General features: G+C 33.8%; 1 protein-coding gene across 2 annotated transcripts in view; it reads right to left on the bottom strand.

The window, feature by feature from the left end:
- Window positions 1-2,268: 2,268 nt before the first annotated feature.
- LOC135220527 (cyclin-dependent kinase 9-like) overlaps window positions 2,269-21,206 on the bottom strand; it is a 167,725-nt gene continuing 148,787 nt past the window's right edge. For both annotated transcript variants that reach the window (XM_064257708.1, XM_064257707.1), the window contains 2 exons: window positions 10,267-10,404; window positions 2,269-10,143 (listed from right to left, as the gene is read on the bottom strand). In XM_064257708.1, the coding sequence (XP_064113778.1) occupies window positions 10,033-10,143; window positions 10,267-10,404 (249 nt within the window). In that variant the 3' untranslated portion in view covers window positions 2,269-10,032. The remainder of the gene's footprint in view (window positions 10,144-10,266; window positions 10,405-21,206) is intronic.

Genomic DNA, 21,206 nt, shown 5'->3' on the forward strand with positions numbered 1-21,206 from the left:
TTATATTATTTATTTGTGTTAAACTTAAAAAGGCAGTGGACTGCTTTTCATTGGTTACTTGGATAAGCCATTCATTCTCCTTGATATTTTGTTTGTTTGTATGGTGTTTTTACGTTGCATGGAACCAGTGGTTATTCAGCAACGGGACAAACGGCTTTACGTGACTTCCGAACCACGTCGAGAGTGAACTTCTATCACCAGAAATACACATCTCTCTCTCCTCAATGGTATGGCCGAGAATCGAACCCGCGACCACCGAGGTGGGACGCGAATACCATACCAATCACGTCACCGAGGCGCTTTTTTTTGTGCTGTGTTGGATATATGTCAAGTAATTTGTTTTCTAGTATCGCTGCTTTTGTTGTCAGCTTTGAGGACTAGAAATCTTGACCAGTTATCAGGTCCAAAGAGGTCATCAAAATGTAGCAATTTGGGATTAAGTCGGTAATTTCTGTTTCTTTTTGGTCTTTGTTTTATGTATGTTGCTTGTTTATATGATTTTTTATATTTTTCTGTATTGTTGGGAGGATTATTTCTCTCTCATTCAGAATTGTTGTTCATCATATATATGGTTCTATTGTTATGATATTAGAGTTTACCAATTTATTTTTGTTTGTTTCATTTTTATTTATGCACCCTAATTGGTTTTCTGGCTCTGCTTCTTTACTTGGAACAGGGTGTTCCTTTGTATCATTTATAGTATTTTTACTATTTGAGGCAGTACCAAGGAAATTCGGGAGTGACGTGCTAATAGCCATCAACTGTGCCTGAGTTTTTCCATCATGGGGCCCAGGGGTACTCAAATCATTTAGTTCAGTATTCATAAATTTGAGATAATAAATAAAAAAAAATCTTGAAAAGATATAATTGTCAGGTAGATGATGGATCTACCACAGTTCTCACTATTTAGCTTCGGATTTAACTCCACGTTAGGCCATATGTTTTCTCATGCATTTGCTTTCGAAAATTTTGGCAAAAATGGAAAAGTCCACAGAAGTTAATTCGAAAATAAATAAAGTTATATGGGACTCTTGGGTTCGAACCAAGGAAGAAATTCCTGAGGTTCGAGAGCTCCCTCACCACGTCAAGGTGGTCCCAAAATGAGGGGGAATGCACAAAGGGAAAGGCGAGATAACAAAACTGTTTGTGAAATGTGCTTTATTCCTTAACTTTTGGTTTTTCATATTCATTAGTTTGAGACTGATCTTACACGAAGTTTCATTTTAAGTTATTGTAAAGAAAGTATTTAATATTGCCAAAGGGAAAAATAAAAATAAAATTTAATATGCCAAATTTACTAGAACCCATCAAGGGCTACACTGTATACAAAGATTTTCATGCTCTTAATATCACAGTTGTATGTATGATGAATATAAAAGTACATATACTAATATAATGCCTGGAATTCAACACACTTAAGGCCATGTATACATGTAGTACCATGAGAGCAAATGGATTTCCATATACCTTGAACAGAACACTAATGGACAAGAACACCACAGCAGATACATCTCTGTTTTCTAAATTTTTATAAACCTTAAGTGTGAAAACATTACATTGGTACCTATTATATTTTACTAGGTAATTAAATAATCACATCTGTTAAAACACTGACATTATGCTTAGCAATATAAGAAATTCTTACCAACATGTCAGTCAAAGGTGAAGTATCAATTAAAGTGGACATATTGAGCAATATCATGAATGGTTCATACAGTACATTACCATATTAACATAATACAGTATTGGTCAGGCAATATAATCACTAATGTGTGACTTGTATAATTGGGTAAACAAGTTTACAATATACACAAGAATATTTTCATTTAATTTAAACAAGAAGTATGGCAACACAGTATTTCAGTTAAGGCTTCTGAAACATTCAAGAGATGAGTGAGTGTGCTTTCTGTCACAGTTAATGACTCTTATTTTCCTTCAATAAAAACTTTAATTAGACATGCAAATAAAGACATCTTGACAGAAACAAGGTGAAATAGGATAATTGAAATTGCTATTTATGAAAATTTTCTAAAGTAGACTTGGTCATAAAAGTTTATGTAAATTACATAATAGGCCAATACTTGGGTTTGGTTTCAATTAAAATGACTGCACATATTTTGGTTGTGTGTGATATCATTTTTAAGTGCACGAAGAGTTCAAGTTACATCATTTAAAGACTGCACATTTTGGTTGTGTTTATGCATACGTTCATTTTAATGTGCACTGAGAGAGTTCAAGTATACATACATTAAGTACACTGCAAGAAGATTCAATATACACTTGCAAAATACAAAAAAATTAACATTTTCTGAGAACTGCCATTGCTTATTCTTGAATAAACAGGGGCCAAATAACTTTTCCTTTATTACACTACTACAGTACATTGCTTTAAAATTTCATGATACCTTGCCCATTTTTTACCTTCAGAAAAAAAATCTTAATAAGCAGTCAACAAGTGAATCTCTGTGAAGATGTAAAAATAAGTAGGTGCTATGCAATTTGTCAGACAAGCAGAAAGAATATCTTTCATACCAGAGGTAAACAATTCAGGTACTGTACTTCACTGAAGTTCTAGCAGGGGAACTTGTTCAGCTTCCATTCACTATTGAAGTCTCTTAACAGTCTTAAAGGTCAGTGACATTACGTACTCTGTAATACAAGCGCATAAATTCATCATCAGAAGGTGGCGAGCCGAACTACTACTTCATTTGCATAGGATAACAAATTCCGTTACCCCTGTTGTCAAACAACCTACAAGGAATTCTGCTCACATACCATTAAGGATTTAAGGTTGTTAGATGACATTTCCTCTTCCAGGTTCCTGATAGGTTTTTTAATCAAAAGTTCTTGCTTTGACTTAATAAGAAGTGCATTTAAATAAAACTGTTTCAAATGTTTGGTGTGTTCAGTGTATAGTACCATCAAAATTATGTGAATCTGCAGACTACAAAAATCTTTAACCTCCTTTATTCTCAAAATGTTTTACTTGCTCAGGCAGAAAAACTTGAGACACTGCAATATTACCTGTATACTGGCATGTTTTACATATCTTTATGTTTAAAGGTTAAAGATAACACATAAGTAGCAGAAGCAAGGACAGGCCATTGAATAGCAACAAATGTTCTTTTAGACCAAAAATGTATGTGCATGACCAGTGTTCAAGCTCCTTCTTCACTCTAGCTAGGACCAGGGAGAACCAGATGGTAGCTGCAGATGCCTTGACAGTTAGACCAATGGGTTCCCCAAGAACCAAATAGATGGTAAGGTAGTGTTTTGCCTGTGAAATTTATGAAGCAATCGGTGGGATATTGGTAAAGTCAATTCCCTATTGAAGCAAACATTACAAAGGTAAAAGACAAATTAACAGCTATATGTAAACCCATAGTTTTTGGTGTTATCCAGCTTACTATACTTAATTAAAATGTTGATAAGAGAGAGCTTAAATGCATACAGATTTTCAAGATGATGACTGCACCAATTCAATTAATTCCTGAACCTTGTTTCTACGCTCTCCAATTTTAATCGATCTTGTAAATGACTGAATGTAGGGTTACTTTGTTACTTTTCCACCTTTAATGTAAATTACCCTTTTACAAAACTTTAATATAAATCAAATTACCTCCAATGGTGTTGCAATTATTCAAAATATTTTACTGTATTCCATACATAAACTAAGGTTATAGTGTATTTACTTTAAGAACAAAGCTAGTACATACTTAGCTCACTCATTTTTAATTTTTTTTAATGCTAAGAGATCTTCCATAATGCATCAGTTGCAAAGACAAAGTATTCATGAGTTTTAGATAGATAAAGAAATACTTTTTATGGTGTTAGTATCATAAATAACTTGACATTTCAAGAAATTTAAATAACTTGAAAACTATAATCTTGAATAAGTTCACCTTCATTCTGGGATCACTATCCCACTATGCAGACTTCAGGCAAGAATGATTTGTAACTTAAAAGCAAAAGTGTGACTGAATACCTTATTTTTATATGAATTTCTTAATTTTTAACTTGAAATAATTACAATTTTTCAGACTAAGGAACCTGCAAACCAATATTACTTGTATATTACTATAGGTAATATATTTCAGTTTCATATTATATAAAACATGTTTGAGCCTTTCATATTTTTGTTATCAAAGTAAAATTTGAATATCTCTCACCTACAAAATGACAATGCATATATGCCACCGAACTGAAACTTATCTAACAAGGCAACCTGAATATTTTACAATAGGGACACAATCTATAGTTTTTCCTGTCCCCCCCAAAAGGTTAAACTTTTTGGAGGTTCTATTTTTTACAAAATCTAGTTATCTTGTAATTTCCTAAATTACTTTATCAATTATTACCAAACATTTTAAGTATGTTCTAGGATAATAAAGTTATTATTTGTTGTGCATGATATAAAGTTGGAGGATGCCTTTTACAAGATTACCAACTGACTCAAAGGATTACACAACCGGGTACAATATTATAATTACCAACTAATCTAAGTAACAAATAATTCCCCGTTCCTTTATTGAGCATTTATAATAAGCTACACAAATAACAAGAATTTTTGAAGATGCAGTACAAAATACAAAAAACCATTGGGTCTTTATATAAAAAATCATCCACATGACCCAACCTGTGTGCAGAAAAAGCAGAACACCACTTACAACCGAAAAATAATGTAAGTTGGAGATACAAAGCCTCAAAATTATTCTCTTGGAATTTTCAACATTTTCTGACTACCCAACAATCAAATTTTAAAAGGGTAAAGTAATTACAAAAGATCTAATATTACCTAAATGAAGACAAACCATTTGGGCAAGCCCAATGAGAATTAAGAATGCAGATTCCATTGTGCAGTTAAACAACAATCAATAATCCCATAAATTTTATTAGTAGTTTTACAGACTAAATAGAAAAGACCTCATTTATAATCCATGAAAATTAATTGAATAAAGTTCTTCCAAGTATTCAAGAAAAATTAATTTTATTCTGTACCAAACCTTTTCAGTACGTACACTCCCAAATATTCAAGAAAAATTAATTTTATTCTGTACCAAAACTTTTAAGTACACTCCCAAGTTTGTGAATCCTACAACCAAAGGCAGAAGATGCTTGCAGTTGTTCAACAAACTTCTTAACAAGAATGAAACAAAAAGCAACAAGTGGGAACACTTGTGCACTACTGGTCAGACATACTACTGGTCTGACATAAAAGGTTGGGAACACTTGTGTACTACTGAGCATTTATAAAGAATCAAAACCAAAAATGTGACAGACTGCTTTGCCATTCTCTGGAAAGAGGTTGAAATAATTATATGAACAATGAGTGTTCAAAACTTTGAATGGCAGATGCAAAATGGGATTTCACCTGCCTATCAACTGACAGTAGTTGAATGCTAGAAATAACAGTCGACAGTATCTGAAATCCTATCACCGATTTATATGTACTAGACAAAACACAGCCAATGCTGAAACTAAATGTCATATATAACTACACTTATTACTGCCTAATGGAGCTGTTCACATATGCAGATTATAATCATATTCAAAGCAGGGAGACAGAACCTAACTGGAAGAAGTATTACATGCAGTATCCCAAGCAAGGTACACTTTCAATGGCAACAAATATGCATTTCATTATTCCTTTAGTTTTCCATGAGTTTCCTTTATTCATACAAAGCAACAATGTTTCTTTACTGTCATCTCCTTGCTAAAATCATCACCTTTCATTTAGGAACAAATCCTAACAGATGTCACAGTGGTCTCATATACAGCAGCAGAGCTATACTGCAAGAAATAACCTAGTAGTTTGGTACTGGCTCAAGACGGCTAAACTGTGTTAAAAGTCCTGAATCATCTTCCATTAATCAGTACTTTACATAAACCAAAATGACCAAGTCAAAAAATGCTAAAAGGACCACATCAATGTTTCTGCGGAGTTGATCGAAGGGAAAATAAACAGAATTTGTCCTCCCTTTCATTACAAATATTGTGAATCCGGAATAAAAAAAAACATGAAGTTTACCAGATATAGAGTCATGAGCTTCCAACCTGGTCTAAATTTTTCTTTAAAAAAATATTTCATATGATATTACCTCATTTCATTGCAGGTTTTTTTGTCCCGTAATGTTAAAACAAAGAATTTTGCATTACCTAAATGACCAACATTGTCTTGTTCAAACAAATAGAAAGCAAACTACAATTTTAGAACTATGCCAAAGAAAAGACTATAAAAAAGTGACAACTTCTCAATATTAAAATGTGATTTAATCATGATACTACCTAATTAAATCCCTCCACATTTTCATACCTTTTATATATATTATCAGATCAAACATTTAAAATGTAATGAATAGTCATACAAAGACAAATTTCTTATTAGTTTTTAGATAAAAGTTCTATTCAAGTATTGCCCATAATGCTTCCTTACCAATCAGACGTCTGTAACTACAGCAAAAATTACATTTTGAATTCTTTACAATAATTCATTTAAACACAATTTCCATTATTAATGGACGAACAGACACAAAGAAACAAACTATATTAATAATAAGAAAAATCCAGATCAACCAAGATTAATATTCATTGGTTTAGTCTGACTTTCCCCATACAAGCTATGATGCTAGATGAGTTCTTTTCGGTCTTTTTGCTGCGTTTTTCTGAATAAAAGTGAAATTTTTCCAAAGCAGAAATTACATAAATATTTCATAAAGATTACAACAATTATGGGCCAATTTCTATCTTTTCAGTGTTCTCTACTGTTATAAAAAATTTGTCTTTAATTGCTTGTAAATATTCCATAAAACTAAACACTCTTCTTGTTTGCTATGTTTACCTAAATGACAATAAGGGTTTGTGTGTAATGGCCTGCTTAATCTAAAAGCATAAAAAACTGATATATGAGTCCAGACATTTGACCAAGTTAGCTGTCAGCTCTATTTACAATCTTCATATCTTGGTTGTCAGAGGCTGTACATTTGGTTTTACTAACTAGTTTTAAGATGACTGCCAGCATACTTGTTCAGTTGACTGTGTTCTTAATAGGTATAGGGGCATGTATTCTTGTTTTCTGTTGCTCATGGTAGTGTATCAGATCTATGTTGTTGTGAGTTTTTAATGTCACAACTGTTACAGAGTAAGATCGTCAGTCCACTACACAGATAATGCTACTACTGTAGTTTTAGGGCAACTAGTGTGAAGTGTAATAGATCTGAAAAAATTTAGCAAATGGGGTAGTCAATATTGTATAAGGGAAAAACATGCACCTTGCTCCAGCTCCATGCTTCATTGTGCAGACACAATTGTGTTTCATGACTGAATAATTGATGATTGCTAGAGGTATTTTTCACTCATCCTTCAATATTTTTGTTGGACTCTATAGAATTTGATGTGATATGAGTTGTCACCTATCTGCAACTTCTACCAGAATTCCCCAACCATTTACACATGTGTTAGTCTGACTGACTGCTTTTCTCCCCTCCTCATGACATGCCCAACTCATCTCAATCTTTGAGATCTCAGTCATTTTAGGGCCTCTGGACACTGCATCTCTCAACTATTTCAATGAACTCCAGCCTTAGATCTTGATGTTTTGTTGCCAGTCACTTCAGTCTCCTTATTTTCTCTGCAAGTTTCAAAGTCTCTGCTGCATAGAGAAGTACAGGCATTATATATGTGCCACAGACTCATGCCTGGTTTACAAATGGTATGCTCTTATTTCCCAATACTCTAGGACACTCTTTCCACCTGATCTAGGCTGTTGCTTTTCTTTTCTGCACTCCCTTCTTACTATCAGAGCCAAACATACTACATACAGCAAAACATTCTACCATATCCAAGATCTTCTGCCTCATTTCAGTTAGTTTTTTCTTAATATTAGCTACGCAGTCCTGCAGGCTGACAGGTTAAACTATCAATCATTGAAGGGTTACAACTAACTTTGTGATGATAGTATTGACTGACAAAGGAAGTTTAAAAAATGCTGCTTGTTTCTTAAATGGTAAGACAATACTTTCCCCCAACATTTCTACTGCAGTCTGACAATACAGTGAACTCTGCACCTACATATGAAGTGGTTTTAAGCATAACAGCGTCATTTTTGCTAAATGCACATATGCCATCACTTGACATACTATAATTACCATAGTGCTAGTTTATTCCTAAGAATGTTTACACTGTACAAGATAACCTCTTCTTAGGGGTTAACAAGGCAACAAAATTAACTATATTAGTAGCTTCTAGCACCTTTATCACATTGTCATCTGGTAATGTAATATTTTACAAAACAACTCATCCAAACTATTTTTGGGGAACTGAGAACTAGGAGATGTATTCCACAAGAATCTGACCATAAAGAAAAAAACTATAATTTCAAAATGAAGCCCACACAAAAATGACTTTCCTTACTGCTCCCTTTGCACAATGCAGCTGTACATGAACAGCATACCCGAGAAATGGAAAAACTATGCATCCTATCATATATGAAAATACTGCTATGCAAATAATGAGGTAACAGATAAGGCCTGTATACTTACATCAAGAAAATATCAAGTAAAGCAATATATAAAGTTCTATCCCAATGGCTATCCAATTACCAACTTCTTGCATCAAGATGCACAAAAGGACAAAATATCACCTTAGCACATTAAAACAATTACAATACAGGGCTACTTGACCATTATTAAAAAATAGATAATTTTACCTCTACTCTTTCTTTTGTTTTGAATAGAACATCACACTTCACATTCCTTCATTTCCTATAGTTTATCGCATCATCTAAAATGTTGTCATCACAAAATGCTCTAGTAAATGCTAACCATAACAGACCCAAACCTCTCGATGCTATACTATTAAAATTCACAGAGTTAAGCTGTACATCAGTTCTTGGCTATTTTTAAACTGCAACCTAAGATATTGCTATCTGTACTTTTAGAATAGATGCTCATCAGCTTGTTAGAATTATCCCCACCAATTCTATTAAATAACACTTGTACCTCATATTAATAATCAATTTCAAACAAGATAAAGCCTTCCCAGGCAAATACTAAACTAGCAGTTGGCAATTACAAAAATAATATATATATAAAAACAAGAGGTAAATGTCTCCTAGAATCACCTTTAATGAAAAATACTTATTCTTTTATTGCAATCTTATATATTGGGTTTGACAATGCATTCAAAATTCGTGAAGGGTATTGTAGTACAATATAGCAATCAAAATTCTCTAGTAAAAAGAACTGTCCCAACCATTACATACTAGGAAGACAGTTTGCTGGTAAACCACAATATGCCAATGGAAAAATAGATTACATAATTACAGAAGGAACAAACCAGAAGTTGATAAAAATTTATTAACTTTAAATCCATAAATTTATAAGTTTTGCCTTATATACCAGTGAACTGCCATAAATTGCAATAATTTAACTTCTTTGCAAAAATGACACATTGGCACAAATGTGAAAATGATGTTAAAAATAAAAAATGAACAATGAACATAAGGTGAAAGTACTTATAAAAATATTAAAGCCCTCTTACTAATATATAAAGAAACTAATACTGCATACATTTCAATTATGCAAACCTGAAAAGATACTTGAAACTCCAAACAGACCTAGTATTTCTTTAATTATCCTGACCTTCATTTAAACATATAGGTAAGCTCATTCCACCTAGTTTGAAATTAAAGTATCCCATTCCTATTTTTACACCTACATACAGCAGTGCTATAAACTTAATATTCTGTATACAAATGTTATTCTTTTTCTTTGGTACATATACTAAAGAGCATAATAAAATAAATCACAACTTGGAAAACAGATTCATCTAAAATGTGCTTAGAGCTCTCCAATGTTCACATAATGGACCTTTCACTAACCAAGTCCTCATTTAAAAAAAATCTTAGTTGGAAAAAACAGCCATGCTATGGATCTTCAAAATCTAAATATTTTGTGATAACTTGCCTTATGAATAATGACAATGATAGTATACAATGACATATACAATATCCACCACTTCTATATCCACCAACTCTTAGTAAACACGTTCCTGATAGGTTGATACATTGTCTGGTTGGCGAGGTTGAAGCATTGGCCGGTTTGAAGCACCTGGTCGTCTTGCCGGAGCTAAATACTCAAACATACTCTGTGAAGTAGGAGAATCAATTTCAATAAATAATAATCACTCATATTTTCTAATAAGACTATCAAACAATGTTGTTCTACAAGATGAAGATGAGAGGGTGAAACTAAATGTATGAAAACATACCTGAGTGTGCTGTGATAACATTTTGGAAAGATCCCCTGGCATGGGGTCTGTCCAAAAGAAATCATGGTCTAGAGCTGAGGAAGAGTCTATCCTTTTGCTTGGGTCTAAAGTCAGAAGTTTATCTAAAAGGTCCAATGCCTGGAAAGAAAACAAAATCTTATGAACAATCTAAACAAAGGCTTGACATTGTTGCAATCACTATTTAATTAGCAATGATTTTATCCCCGCTATCAAACATAACCTTCAACTTAACAAATATTCATTTTACCTCTACCAGACTGAAACTTAATGTGGCTAGTGCATAAATGTGAAAGCAGATCAATATACTGCAGGAAAACCTATTCCTTGACTTTTTCAGTCACGGCTCCCATACTCTTCAAAATCTTGGGATACTTCGACTTAGTTTTAGCTTTTTTTGCTAGTGTACATTTGACTCACTCCTTTCAAAGTGGAAATTGGTCTTCTACCAATACAGCCCTACATGGTCACACACACACACAACTCAACTGATGCAATGTATGGGTCACAATCCAACTGTAGGCTGCTGGTGGGTTCCCTGATGTTACAGACTTGGTTTCTTAGTTCTCACCTTCAGGCAAATGTTCATGGGAGCTTTTCTACATTTCTACACTCAAAAAAGAGGACCCTTCAGGCAAGTAACTCATGACAAAGCCTTTCAGGTCAAAGGGAGAGGCCATGAACCCAAAGTTTATCCAGTTTCCTAGCATCAAAGATAATATCATTTCCTGACACACATCTTGGAAATTTACTGTAGGTCGTAATGGCTGAAGTATGTTCTTCCAAGCCTACCCTAACTCTAGAGGAAGGTTGCCTACTAGCAGTAATAAGAATAATTGTATAGGACCTATGGATGAAGTGTATAAATTACAATGAGTTAAAATAGTAAATAAAAAAGAATCCATGTCACAGTATGATTTATGTGATGGAGACTTCCCTCTAGTTTTTTAGATTCAATCATTTTGTAGAAGTTAGTGACATTTTGTCATGTTCAGGTTAACCATCAGTCTGAGCTAATATACATGATGCATACACCCACGCCTGGGCTAAATTTAGAGATGGCCAATTTATAAAAAACACACACACATCAATGGAAAGAGGAAGATAAACATATGCACATGGTATAAGAAAAAAATGGAACAAAATTTCTGTACCTTCCATGGAAAGTTGAAAGAGGATATTTTCCAGCCGGTGCAGGCCTATTCCCTAAGACAGTCAAGCAAATTTGCTAATGTTACTAAGTTATAAGTGTTTTTTCTGTTTTTTTTATTTTATTTTACAATATAATAGCTATAGCTCACACATCATAACAGAAAAGAACTAAAAGCATTAACAAACTCTGAGTAGAGGCAGTCCAAGGTTATCGCCTGTTTAGCACCATAAAATTAGTGATTTGTGGCGCCATAACATACCTAAGAAGAGGGGCCATTAACCTAAACTCAGCACCAGAAGTGCTATAAATCGCCAAGTTTCAGTTAATGGTGGTTTTCGCTCATAAGCACACCGCCAAGAATGGATCCCGTGACGATAACCGGGGACTGCCTGCATATTTATCGTCAAATATTGATGATGCATTTTTGGATGGGAAGTTGCAGCAACACTCCCCTTTACCACCTCAAGCAAGAATTAATCTCTCCAAGCTCATTCTGATTCTCGTACTGTGATCTCAAGAGTTACCAATAGTGATAAATAGCAAAATTTGTTCAAACAGTATGGGGGGGGGAATCTTGAAAAAACAGTGGATCCTGCTAGATCGCAGTTCAGCAATTGTGGATTCAGTTCTTCACAGTTTTTTCTGTGAAACATATCCTTAAATACATCACTGAGAATTTCACTACTTTGTTGATTTTTTCATAGAACAATATCACTAATTACTCTATTTTCATTTTATTTTCGTGACTGAAAACTTTTTTTTTTTAATAAAAGAATGAATTTAATAATTTTCAAATATTCATATTAATGGCTATTAATGTAAACAACCAAATATCAATTAAATGTTGAAGTAAAATCCCTTAATATTTATTTATTATTATGTAATATGTAATGAATAAAAAAGAAAATGTTCACCCTCTCTCTCTGTTTCCATGACAACACTATTGGTTGAAGGAGTGGGAAGTAGCCAATGACAGTTAAGCTTGTAGTTCATGCTTTGTATGAGTAGTATTTTTGCTCTCTCTCTCTTATACATACACACTAAGATGATAACAAAATTAATAAAAATAAATTTTAAACCATATGATGCCTTGCATAGAAACTTAAGCTAAAATTGTATAAATTTACTCTGGACAAATTATTTACAGTTTAAAGTAATCCACAACCAATTATCAATTTATTAAAGAAAATTTTGTGAATTAGGAAAATTTTAATTAAATAAATGCTTTCCTCTTTTTTTTTTTTTTTTTTCCTGTCCTGGATTGAGGGGGGAGGGTGTAGCTGTCAGGATATGTCAAATATCTTCACATTGCTGACCACAAGGGTAAAGAGTGTTGCCCTCTTTGTGGTCACATATATGATATTGCCCATTCAGTGGTCTCTCTCTCTCTCTCTCTCTCTCTCTCTCTCTCTCTCTCTCTCTTTCTCTGCGTGTGTGTGTGTGGTGTGTGTGTGTGTGTGTGTGTGTGTGTGTGTTACTGGCTGGAAGGGTTAGAAGTAGCGAATCACCCAGCAGAGTATAAATAAAGGATATGTTACCTCAATGTTGACTGGCCAGTAGTACAACATGCTATTGGTTGCAAGGATTAGAAAAGCCAATCACAGAGCAGGACTTAGCGCTCCTATACTCTGTTTTTTTTCCATCTGTCCATCCGCCTGTGGTGTTTTCGCATGGTAACACTGCGTCCCGGGCTTTAAATAGTTACGCTATGTGTAAGTTTTAGGTAAATAAAAGGATATCTGGATGTACATTTGCAACTGAAAAGTGATTTAATAAATTACTGTATGCTAATTACACCGTTAATGTTCAAAATAGGATATTATTATTACTGTTAAATGTAAGCTGAATGTAACTATCTAAAGCCCGGGACGCAGTGTTACCATACACATACACCACAGCCGGATGGACAGATGGAAAAAAACAGAGTATAGTTGCCGATTGGCTTGTGGATCCGATATATATATATATACGTTTATGTGTGTGTGTGTGTGTGTGTATACACACAGGCAGTCCCCGGGTTACGACAGGGATTCCATTCTTGAGACGCATTGTAAGCCAAAAATCGTCATAAGCCGGAACTTTGTCAAAAATCCTAAGAAAACCTTACTTTTAATGCTTTGGGTGCATTAAAAACTATTTAAATGGCATTTTATTGCATTTTTCATTAAAAAAAACCTTCAAATATTGATTATTTTGCATTTTTGGGGTCATACTTCTTCTACCAGATCAGAGTTGTAGGCGCCATAACCCTGGAATGCGTCGTAAGCCTGGAAATAATTTCTAATAAATATAATAGAAAAGTGTTGTAACCTCAGAGCGTCATAAGGCAAACCCTCTGTAAGCCGGGGACTGCCTGTATATATATACATACATGTATGTATATATACATACATATGTACACACACACACACACACACACACACATATATATATACAGGCAGTCCCCGGGTTACGACGGTCTCCGCTTACGATGTTCCGAGGTTACGACGCTTTTCAATTATATTCATCAGACATTATTTCCAGGGTTACGACGCATGTTCCAGGGTTACGACGCCTACAACGCTCATCTGGCAGATGAAATATGACTCCAATAATGCAAAATAATCAATATTTGAAGGTTTTTTTGATGAAAAATGCCATAAGAATGCAGTTTACATAGTTTTCAATGCACCCAAAGCATTAAAAGTAAGGTTTTCTTAGGAATTTTGACGATGTTCCGACTTACGACGATTTTCGGCTTACGACGAGTCTCAAGAATGGAACCCCCGTCGTAACGCGGTGACTGCCTGTATATATATATAGATGTATATATTATAGATATATATATATAGATATATAGATATATAATATAGATAGATAGATATATAAGATATATATATAGAATATCTATAATATATATTATATATATATATATATATATATAATATTAAATATATATTCTATAATTATTATATATATATATATTATATATATATATTATATATAGATATATATATTATATATATAGATATATATATATATCTTATAAATATATATATATATATATCCTATATCTATATATATTATAATAGAATATATTAATAATATATTATAGATATATAGATATATATATCTAATAGATGATATATAATATAATAATAATAATATATATAATAAATAGATATAGATAAGAATATATTATTATCTATTATAATAATATATATATATATATAATATATAATATATATATATATTAGATATTATATCTATATAGATATATATATAATCTATATTAATATATATATATATATATATATATATATATATATATAATATATATAAAGATTAAAATTTTATATATATATATATATAAATATTTATATATATAATATTATATATATAAAGATATAAAGATATATATCTATATATATTATAGGATATAGATATATATCTTATATATATATAATATATATATAATAATATATATTATATATATTATAGAGAGAGAGAGAGGAGAGAGAATATATATATATATATATTATATTATATTATATATATATATATGTATATTATTATATATAATATATATAGCTATATATATATATATATAGTAGATATAATTATATATTTATATATAATAATATAATTATAATATATATAATATATATATAGATATCTTATATAATATATTATATAGATATAGATATTTATATATATTTATAGATAATATTATATACATATATATATATAGATATTAATATATATATATATATATATATATAATCTATATATATATATATATATAGAAATAGATATATAATATAAATATCTAAATAAATTTATTTATATAATAAATATATATATATAAATATATATATATAAGATATATTCATATATATAATAATATTATAGGAAAATATATATATAAATATATAATAATATATAAATATATATATATTAATAATATATATATATAATAATATATTATATATATATATTATATTAATATATATATAATATATTATATTATAAATATATATATATATATAATATATATTATATTATTAATATATATATATATATTTATATATATAATATATATAATTATATTATTATATTATAATTATAATTATTATATATATATATGTATATATTATATTATAATATATATATTATATTATTATATATATATAATATATTCTATATATTGTAGTATATATATTCTATATATATATATATATATTATATATATATATATATATATATAATATATATACAGTCAGCTAACAAAGAATTGGTGTACTTTCTTAATTCATTGTTTGTTATGGAAATATTGCCATATGCAGGTGCCAGATTATTTACTTAACATTACTTTACATTAGAATTGGGTAAATATATTCAACGTATTAAGGATAATTATTTTGCAAAGTAAGGAAAATATATACCGATGGGTCTACGAATTCTAATTTTATTCTCAACTCTAGCATCATGACAGCATAAGCATTTTGAAGTTGGCTCTGCTACCGCTCGAGTCATGACCCAACGTATCGTACTGCACTGGGGTGTTGTCATTTTGTCTCCTACAGCCGATAAATAATACATTAAGGCGTTAACATTCTTTAATAACAATGTTTAATTAAACTAATTTTGTCCTTTGATCAATAAAATAATTTGCATGACACACTGAGTGGGCCTAAATTTGACTTCTGATTTTCACACATGATTAGCCTAGGTCTATTTTCAGCAGTATACTCTCTCAGATATGTAATGTAAATGAATATTTAAAACGACAATATGTATATTAATCTGCTTTATTTGATTATTCCTGTTATTCTTGTTTTATTGGCCATGTTCTGCTTTTTTCTTATCTTTTTCATAATTGCTTAACATAATTTACTCAGACCTAGCTATTGAAAGTCAAAAAACAATCATAAAAAAATCAAACTAATATAATTCAGCCTTTTATTTTTTATTGAAATCCTTGCATATCATCCTGTTTCATCTGGACACGTTGGAAAGCCGTGGGAATCAAAACTGACGAATACAAAGGAACCTCTACATACGAAAGTCCCACTGTACGAAAAATTCAGGTTATGAAAGCAAAGACGAAGATTTATTTTGCTTCTGTGTACGAAAATAATTCAGGTTGCGAAAGAGTAAAGTCCGAGATTCGCCCGGGACACCGAGAACAATTTTAAAACTTGCGCGCCACCAACTCAGTATACTCGCCACCATCCTCCCACTCTCCCATTGGTTCCTGATGCTAGTCACTGCCGTAAGATCCTGCTCTCCTATTGGTCAGCATCTGTCCCATCATGCCTCTATGTAAAGGCGTTCCTTGACCATTTTTTGCGGCAGTGTTATCGTAAACACCTGGAATTTGTTCGTTCACATATATTTTGTTTGTTAACGTAAATTCATGTTAGTGATTTCGCGTTCGTTGTACTGTGAGTTACTTTATCGTGCTGTGTGTGAACTTAATTACTTACGTTATTAACCATGGGTCCCAAGAATGTTGCTGAAGTTCACGGAAATAAGAGGATGCTTTCTATGGAGAATGAAGATGGAGATAATCAAGAAATGTTAATGTTTTCTGCTGTTTGTTAATGTGTTTCGTAAAGTTTAGTGTTAAATGTTTTCTGCCATTTTTTAATGTGTTTCGTAAAGTTAAGTGCTCATGTTTTCTGCCATTTGTCCTCCTCCTCCTCTGTCGTCACTTTCTGACATTGCCTCACTCAAAAGGTAAGGTTCCACATTTTACTACATACATACGTACATGTACATACAGTATTTCTTGTACCCTGTACACTAATACACTTTATTTACAGGTACAATCATGGTTATGTTAGGTATTGAATGGTCTAAATTGTTGTATTTCATTGTTTATTGGTCAATTTAGCTTTATCATAAAATTTACTGTGGTGTTTTTGTAGGGCTTGGAACGAATTAGGCAAATTACATGTAAAACGTAGTTCTAGGCACGAAAAAATCAGGTTACAAAGGCTTCACTTCATTAAAGCTTTCTTGGGTTGATCTTTCTGTAGCTATTCATTTCTTCTAAATAGAAATTAATTAAAATTAGTTTCACATGTATGGCTAGACCTACTACCATAAGCATATTATAAGTATCTGAAAGGATAAGAAATATGAAAGGTGACGTTCTTGTTTAAGTCTATTTCATTTTTTTTTTTTTTTTTTTTAAAAAAAAAAAAAAAAAATGAAATAGACTGGGTTGCTCTTTGACAGCTACAATAATCATGCAGGGTGTAACACGAGAGTATGCAAATATTTTGGGGAATGAACGATAAAGTAACTTTGAACAGAAAATATTTTAAAAATGATATTATGATACAATAAAGTTTTATACATACTTACCGGGCAGATATATACATAGCTTTTACTCCGTCGTCCGACAGAAATTCGAATTTCGCGGCACAAGCGGCAGGTAGGTCAGGTGATCTACCCCCACCCCCCCGCCGCTGGGTAGGGGGGGGGGGGGGGCGGGAAAGGGAATAGGAACCATACCCGTTTTCTTTTTTTTCATTTGTTTCATATTTTTTTCTTCCAGCTGTTCACCTGAGGGGAGGCTGGGGGGTGGGGCCATTTTAATTTGTAGATATCTGCAGGTAAGTATGTATAAAACTTTATTGTATCATAACAATATCATTTTTATACATTCAACTTACCTGTCAGATATATACATAGCTGATTCACACCATTGGTGGAGGGTAAAAGACAGCTATTACTGAATAGACAGGTAAACAACATACGTTGTAGGTAATAAATAAATAAAACCTTGGTTCCTATGTGTTTAGACGAAGGGTCGACTTCCTAGCTATTGCTAGTAGTCTGCTTCGTCTCAAGAGCCTCAGCGAGGATGTGACCTATGGCTAAGAGTTCTTGTAGATCTGTCAATGCGGTTCTATCCACTTACTTGACAGGAATATAGTGGTCATTTGTCTATGGGGTCTTATCCACTTACATGACAATACACCAATGCCTATTGGCATAATTTAAGGAGCACAACACCGATCCCGATCACCTGATCCTAACACGAGGGTTTGTGCTTAATTTGAAAAGAGCTATCCCCAAACTCATTTCAAATAACCCCAGAAAATAATACACTTATGTTAAAAATAAAAAATAAAAAAAAAAATAAAAAATTTTAATTCACTAGTTAAGGATCAGTGTCGGCTCCCTATCCCAGCAACGCATCCGTGGACACGTATAACAAAGAGAGAAGGATCTCTCATAGGCCCACTTGATCTCCTTCATGCAAAGAGAAGTCAACACAGAGTTGCATCTCCCGTTATACAGCTAATATGACTCTCACGACATATTATTATGGAAAGAACAAGAATTGTTAAAAGCTCGCACTTCAAGCGCTTTTAATTCTTAGCTGTTTGAAGGAAACGTCAAGTTACTCAAGAAGTGTTTTAGAGATTCCACTCTTCCAAAGAAGACCAGGGCTTTCTTTGCAACAGATCTCTTCTAGATGAAGCCCAGAGCCTGGCTTGCGCCTGGCTGGCGCCTCGCGCCTGTCTGGCGCCTCGCCCCTGGCTGGCGCCTCGCGCCTGCCTGGCGTCTCGCGCCTGCTGGCGCCTCGCGCCTGACTGGAGCCTCGCGCTGACTGGAGCCTCGCGCCTTGACTGGCGCCTCCGCCCCTGGTCTGGCGCCTCGCGCCTGGCTGGAGCCTCGCGCCTGGCTGGAGCCTCGCGCCTGCCTGGCGTCTCGCGCCTGGCTGGCGCCTAGCGCCTGGCTGGTGCCTCGCGCCAGCCTGGCGCCTCGCGCCTGCCTGGCGTCTCGCGCCTGGCTGGTGCCTCGCGTCTGGCTGGTGCTTCGCTTGCCTGGCGCCTCGCGCCTGGCTGGCTCCTCGCGCCTGGCTGACTTCTCCCCACTTGCTGGAGATTCGAGCTTGTTAAGAGTCTCGATGAAAACTGGCGATGTCCACCTCGGACACTTTATTTGCCTGATTCATTCGCCTCTAGCGCATCTGCGCCAGATTGGAGGCCTACTCCTTCTCCTCATCAGACAATGACAGTGTTTAATTGGACTGTCTTGCTCTGGCGTCTTTACACCTGTTTGGCATTTGGCGCCTGATTGGCGCTACATTGTCCGAAAGTCTGAACATCCACAATCGTTTATCAGAGAAAGGAAAAGGGGGGAAAGAAATTCTTTCACTTTGAGCTTATGGCCTCTGCAACAAGGGGAGGTAATTTTAGTCGGCTACATCCAGTAGACGATAGGAAATCTAATAGTCCGAGAGACCAGTCTTCCTCCGAGGAGGATCATACTTGATACTTCAGTTGCTAACGAGCACTCTTCCTACATGTTGACGAGTTCTCTCGTTGCAAAATCTTCCCTATCCTTGCACGAAGGCAGGGAAAGAGCCTGGAAGTTTAAGGAGACTCTGAGCTGAAATTGGGAGGATTCCCGATTTCTAGCTCTTTAAATATATCTCTTCGAACCTTCTGGGAAGTAGTTTTGAGCCCTCATCGTATTCCAAAGACTCTGTCAGCAAACGTTTAAATCTTATCTTCTTTTGTAGATAACAACGTAAATACATTGCCTGGACAACGAATCCTTTATCTGAAAGCATTGATCCAGGAATAAAACGGTATAGTTCTTTTGCCAAACATACCATGCTGGCAGAAACCCATTGCCGATTCTTTCTAGAATTTGATTTCCAGAATTCCAAGCCCAAAATCTCACTCGTCCTTTTGGTCGATTAGTACCAAGAGAGACATTGATGAGGAGCAGTTCCATCTTGTCAGAACACGAATCTGAGGCCCAAATAGGATCCCATTGTAACTATAAGACTGACTCCAAGTCTTGTCGTATAGAGGTATTGTGTAAGATCCCGAAGATCTTAATGCTCTTGCAATCTCCAATTCCCTTTATAGAGACAGAGTATAGCCTTTTACTGCGTTCTTTGATAGCAATATATACAAAGGTAATTCTTTCCCTCTGAAAGGGAAGAAAAAACCGCTATGTGGTTCACAGAGGTATGAAGGAAGAGGACAGTTTCCTCATTCCCTCAAGCACGATCTGCAATAATTATATATCTTATCCATGACTACTGTCATTTACCTTGAAACATCCTCTCATTCTGTCCATTCCTGGTCAGTCTGCACGCAGACAGACTCAGAGTGGAGAGGTTGTTAAGGTCCATTTAAAATAGATGTTGAAAGAATATTCAGACTGTCTTGGAAAAAGACTTCCAAAACCTGGCTGTGACGAAGAACGTGACCTCTGAGAATCCAACCTCACTAAGTCTAAAATGAGCAATAACATATATCCTCTCTTTCTTTGACGCCCTTTGTCTTACATTCTGTAAAGAGTTTATCTTTTAGGGGAAAAAGACTAAATTTTATTCCCCTTTCTATACATAAAGATGGCGTATATTGCTACCTCTCTCTTTTATTCTTTCTTCCTGTCCTCGTGCCTGGGCAACGAGAGAATGGAAAAATTCTATCATCGTTATTCTGCAAAACAAATTATTTATTATCCTATTCTCCTACTAACTGATCAGGATCGAGGAGAATCATTCAAGATTCCTATCCTAGGACATCAGGCCGTAATGTACGGTTCAGATACTTGAAAGAGCCTCTCACCCAATACTGAGAGCTCCTACAGGTCTTTTCCAGTACCAAAAACATTACAAGGTCTTCCTTGTTATATGTTTACATGGAGTAGGGATAATATACCATCCTGTTAATAACATGAAAGAGGAGAAAGAGGAGCTGCATGAGTTTCAAGGGACTAGCCGAAACGTGCAATAAAAAAGGGG

This window comes from Macrobrachium nipponense, chromosome 2 (genome assembly GCF_015104395.2).
Source record: "Macrobrachium nipponense isolate FS-2020 chromosome 2, ASM1510439v2, whole genome shotgun sequence".
NCBI classification, from domain to species: domain Eukaryota; kingdom Metazoa; phylum Arthropoda; class Malacostraca; order Decapoda; family Palaemonidae; genus Macrobrachium; species Macrobrachium nipponense.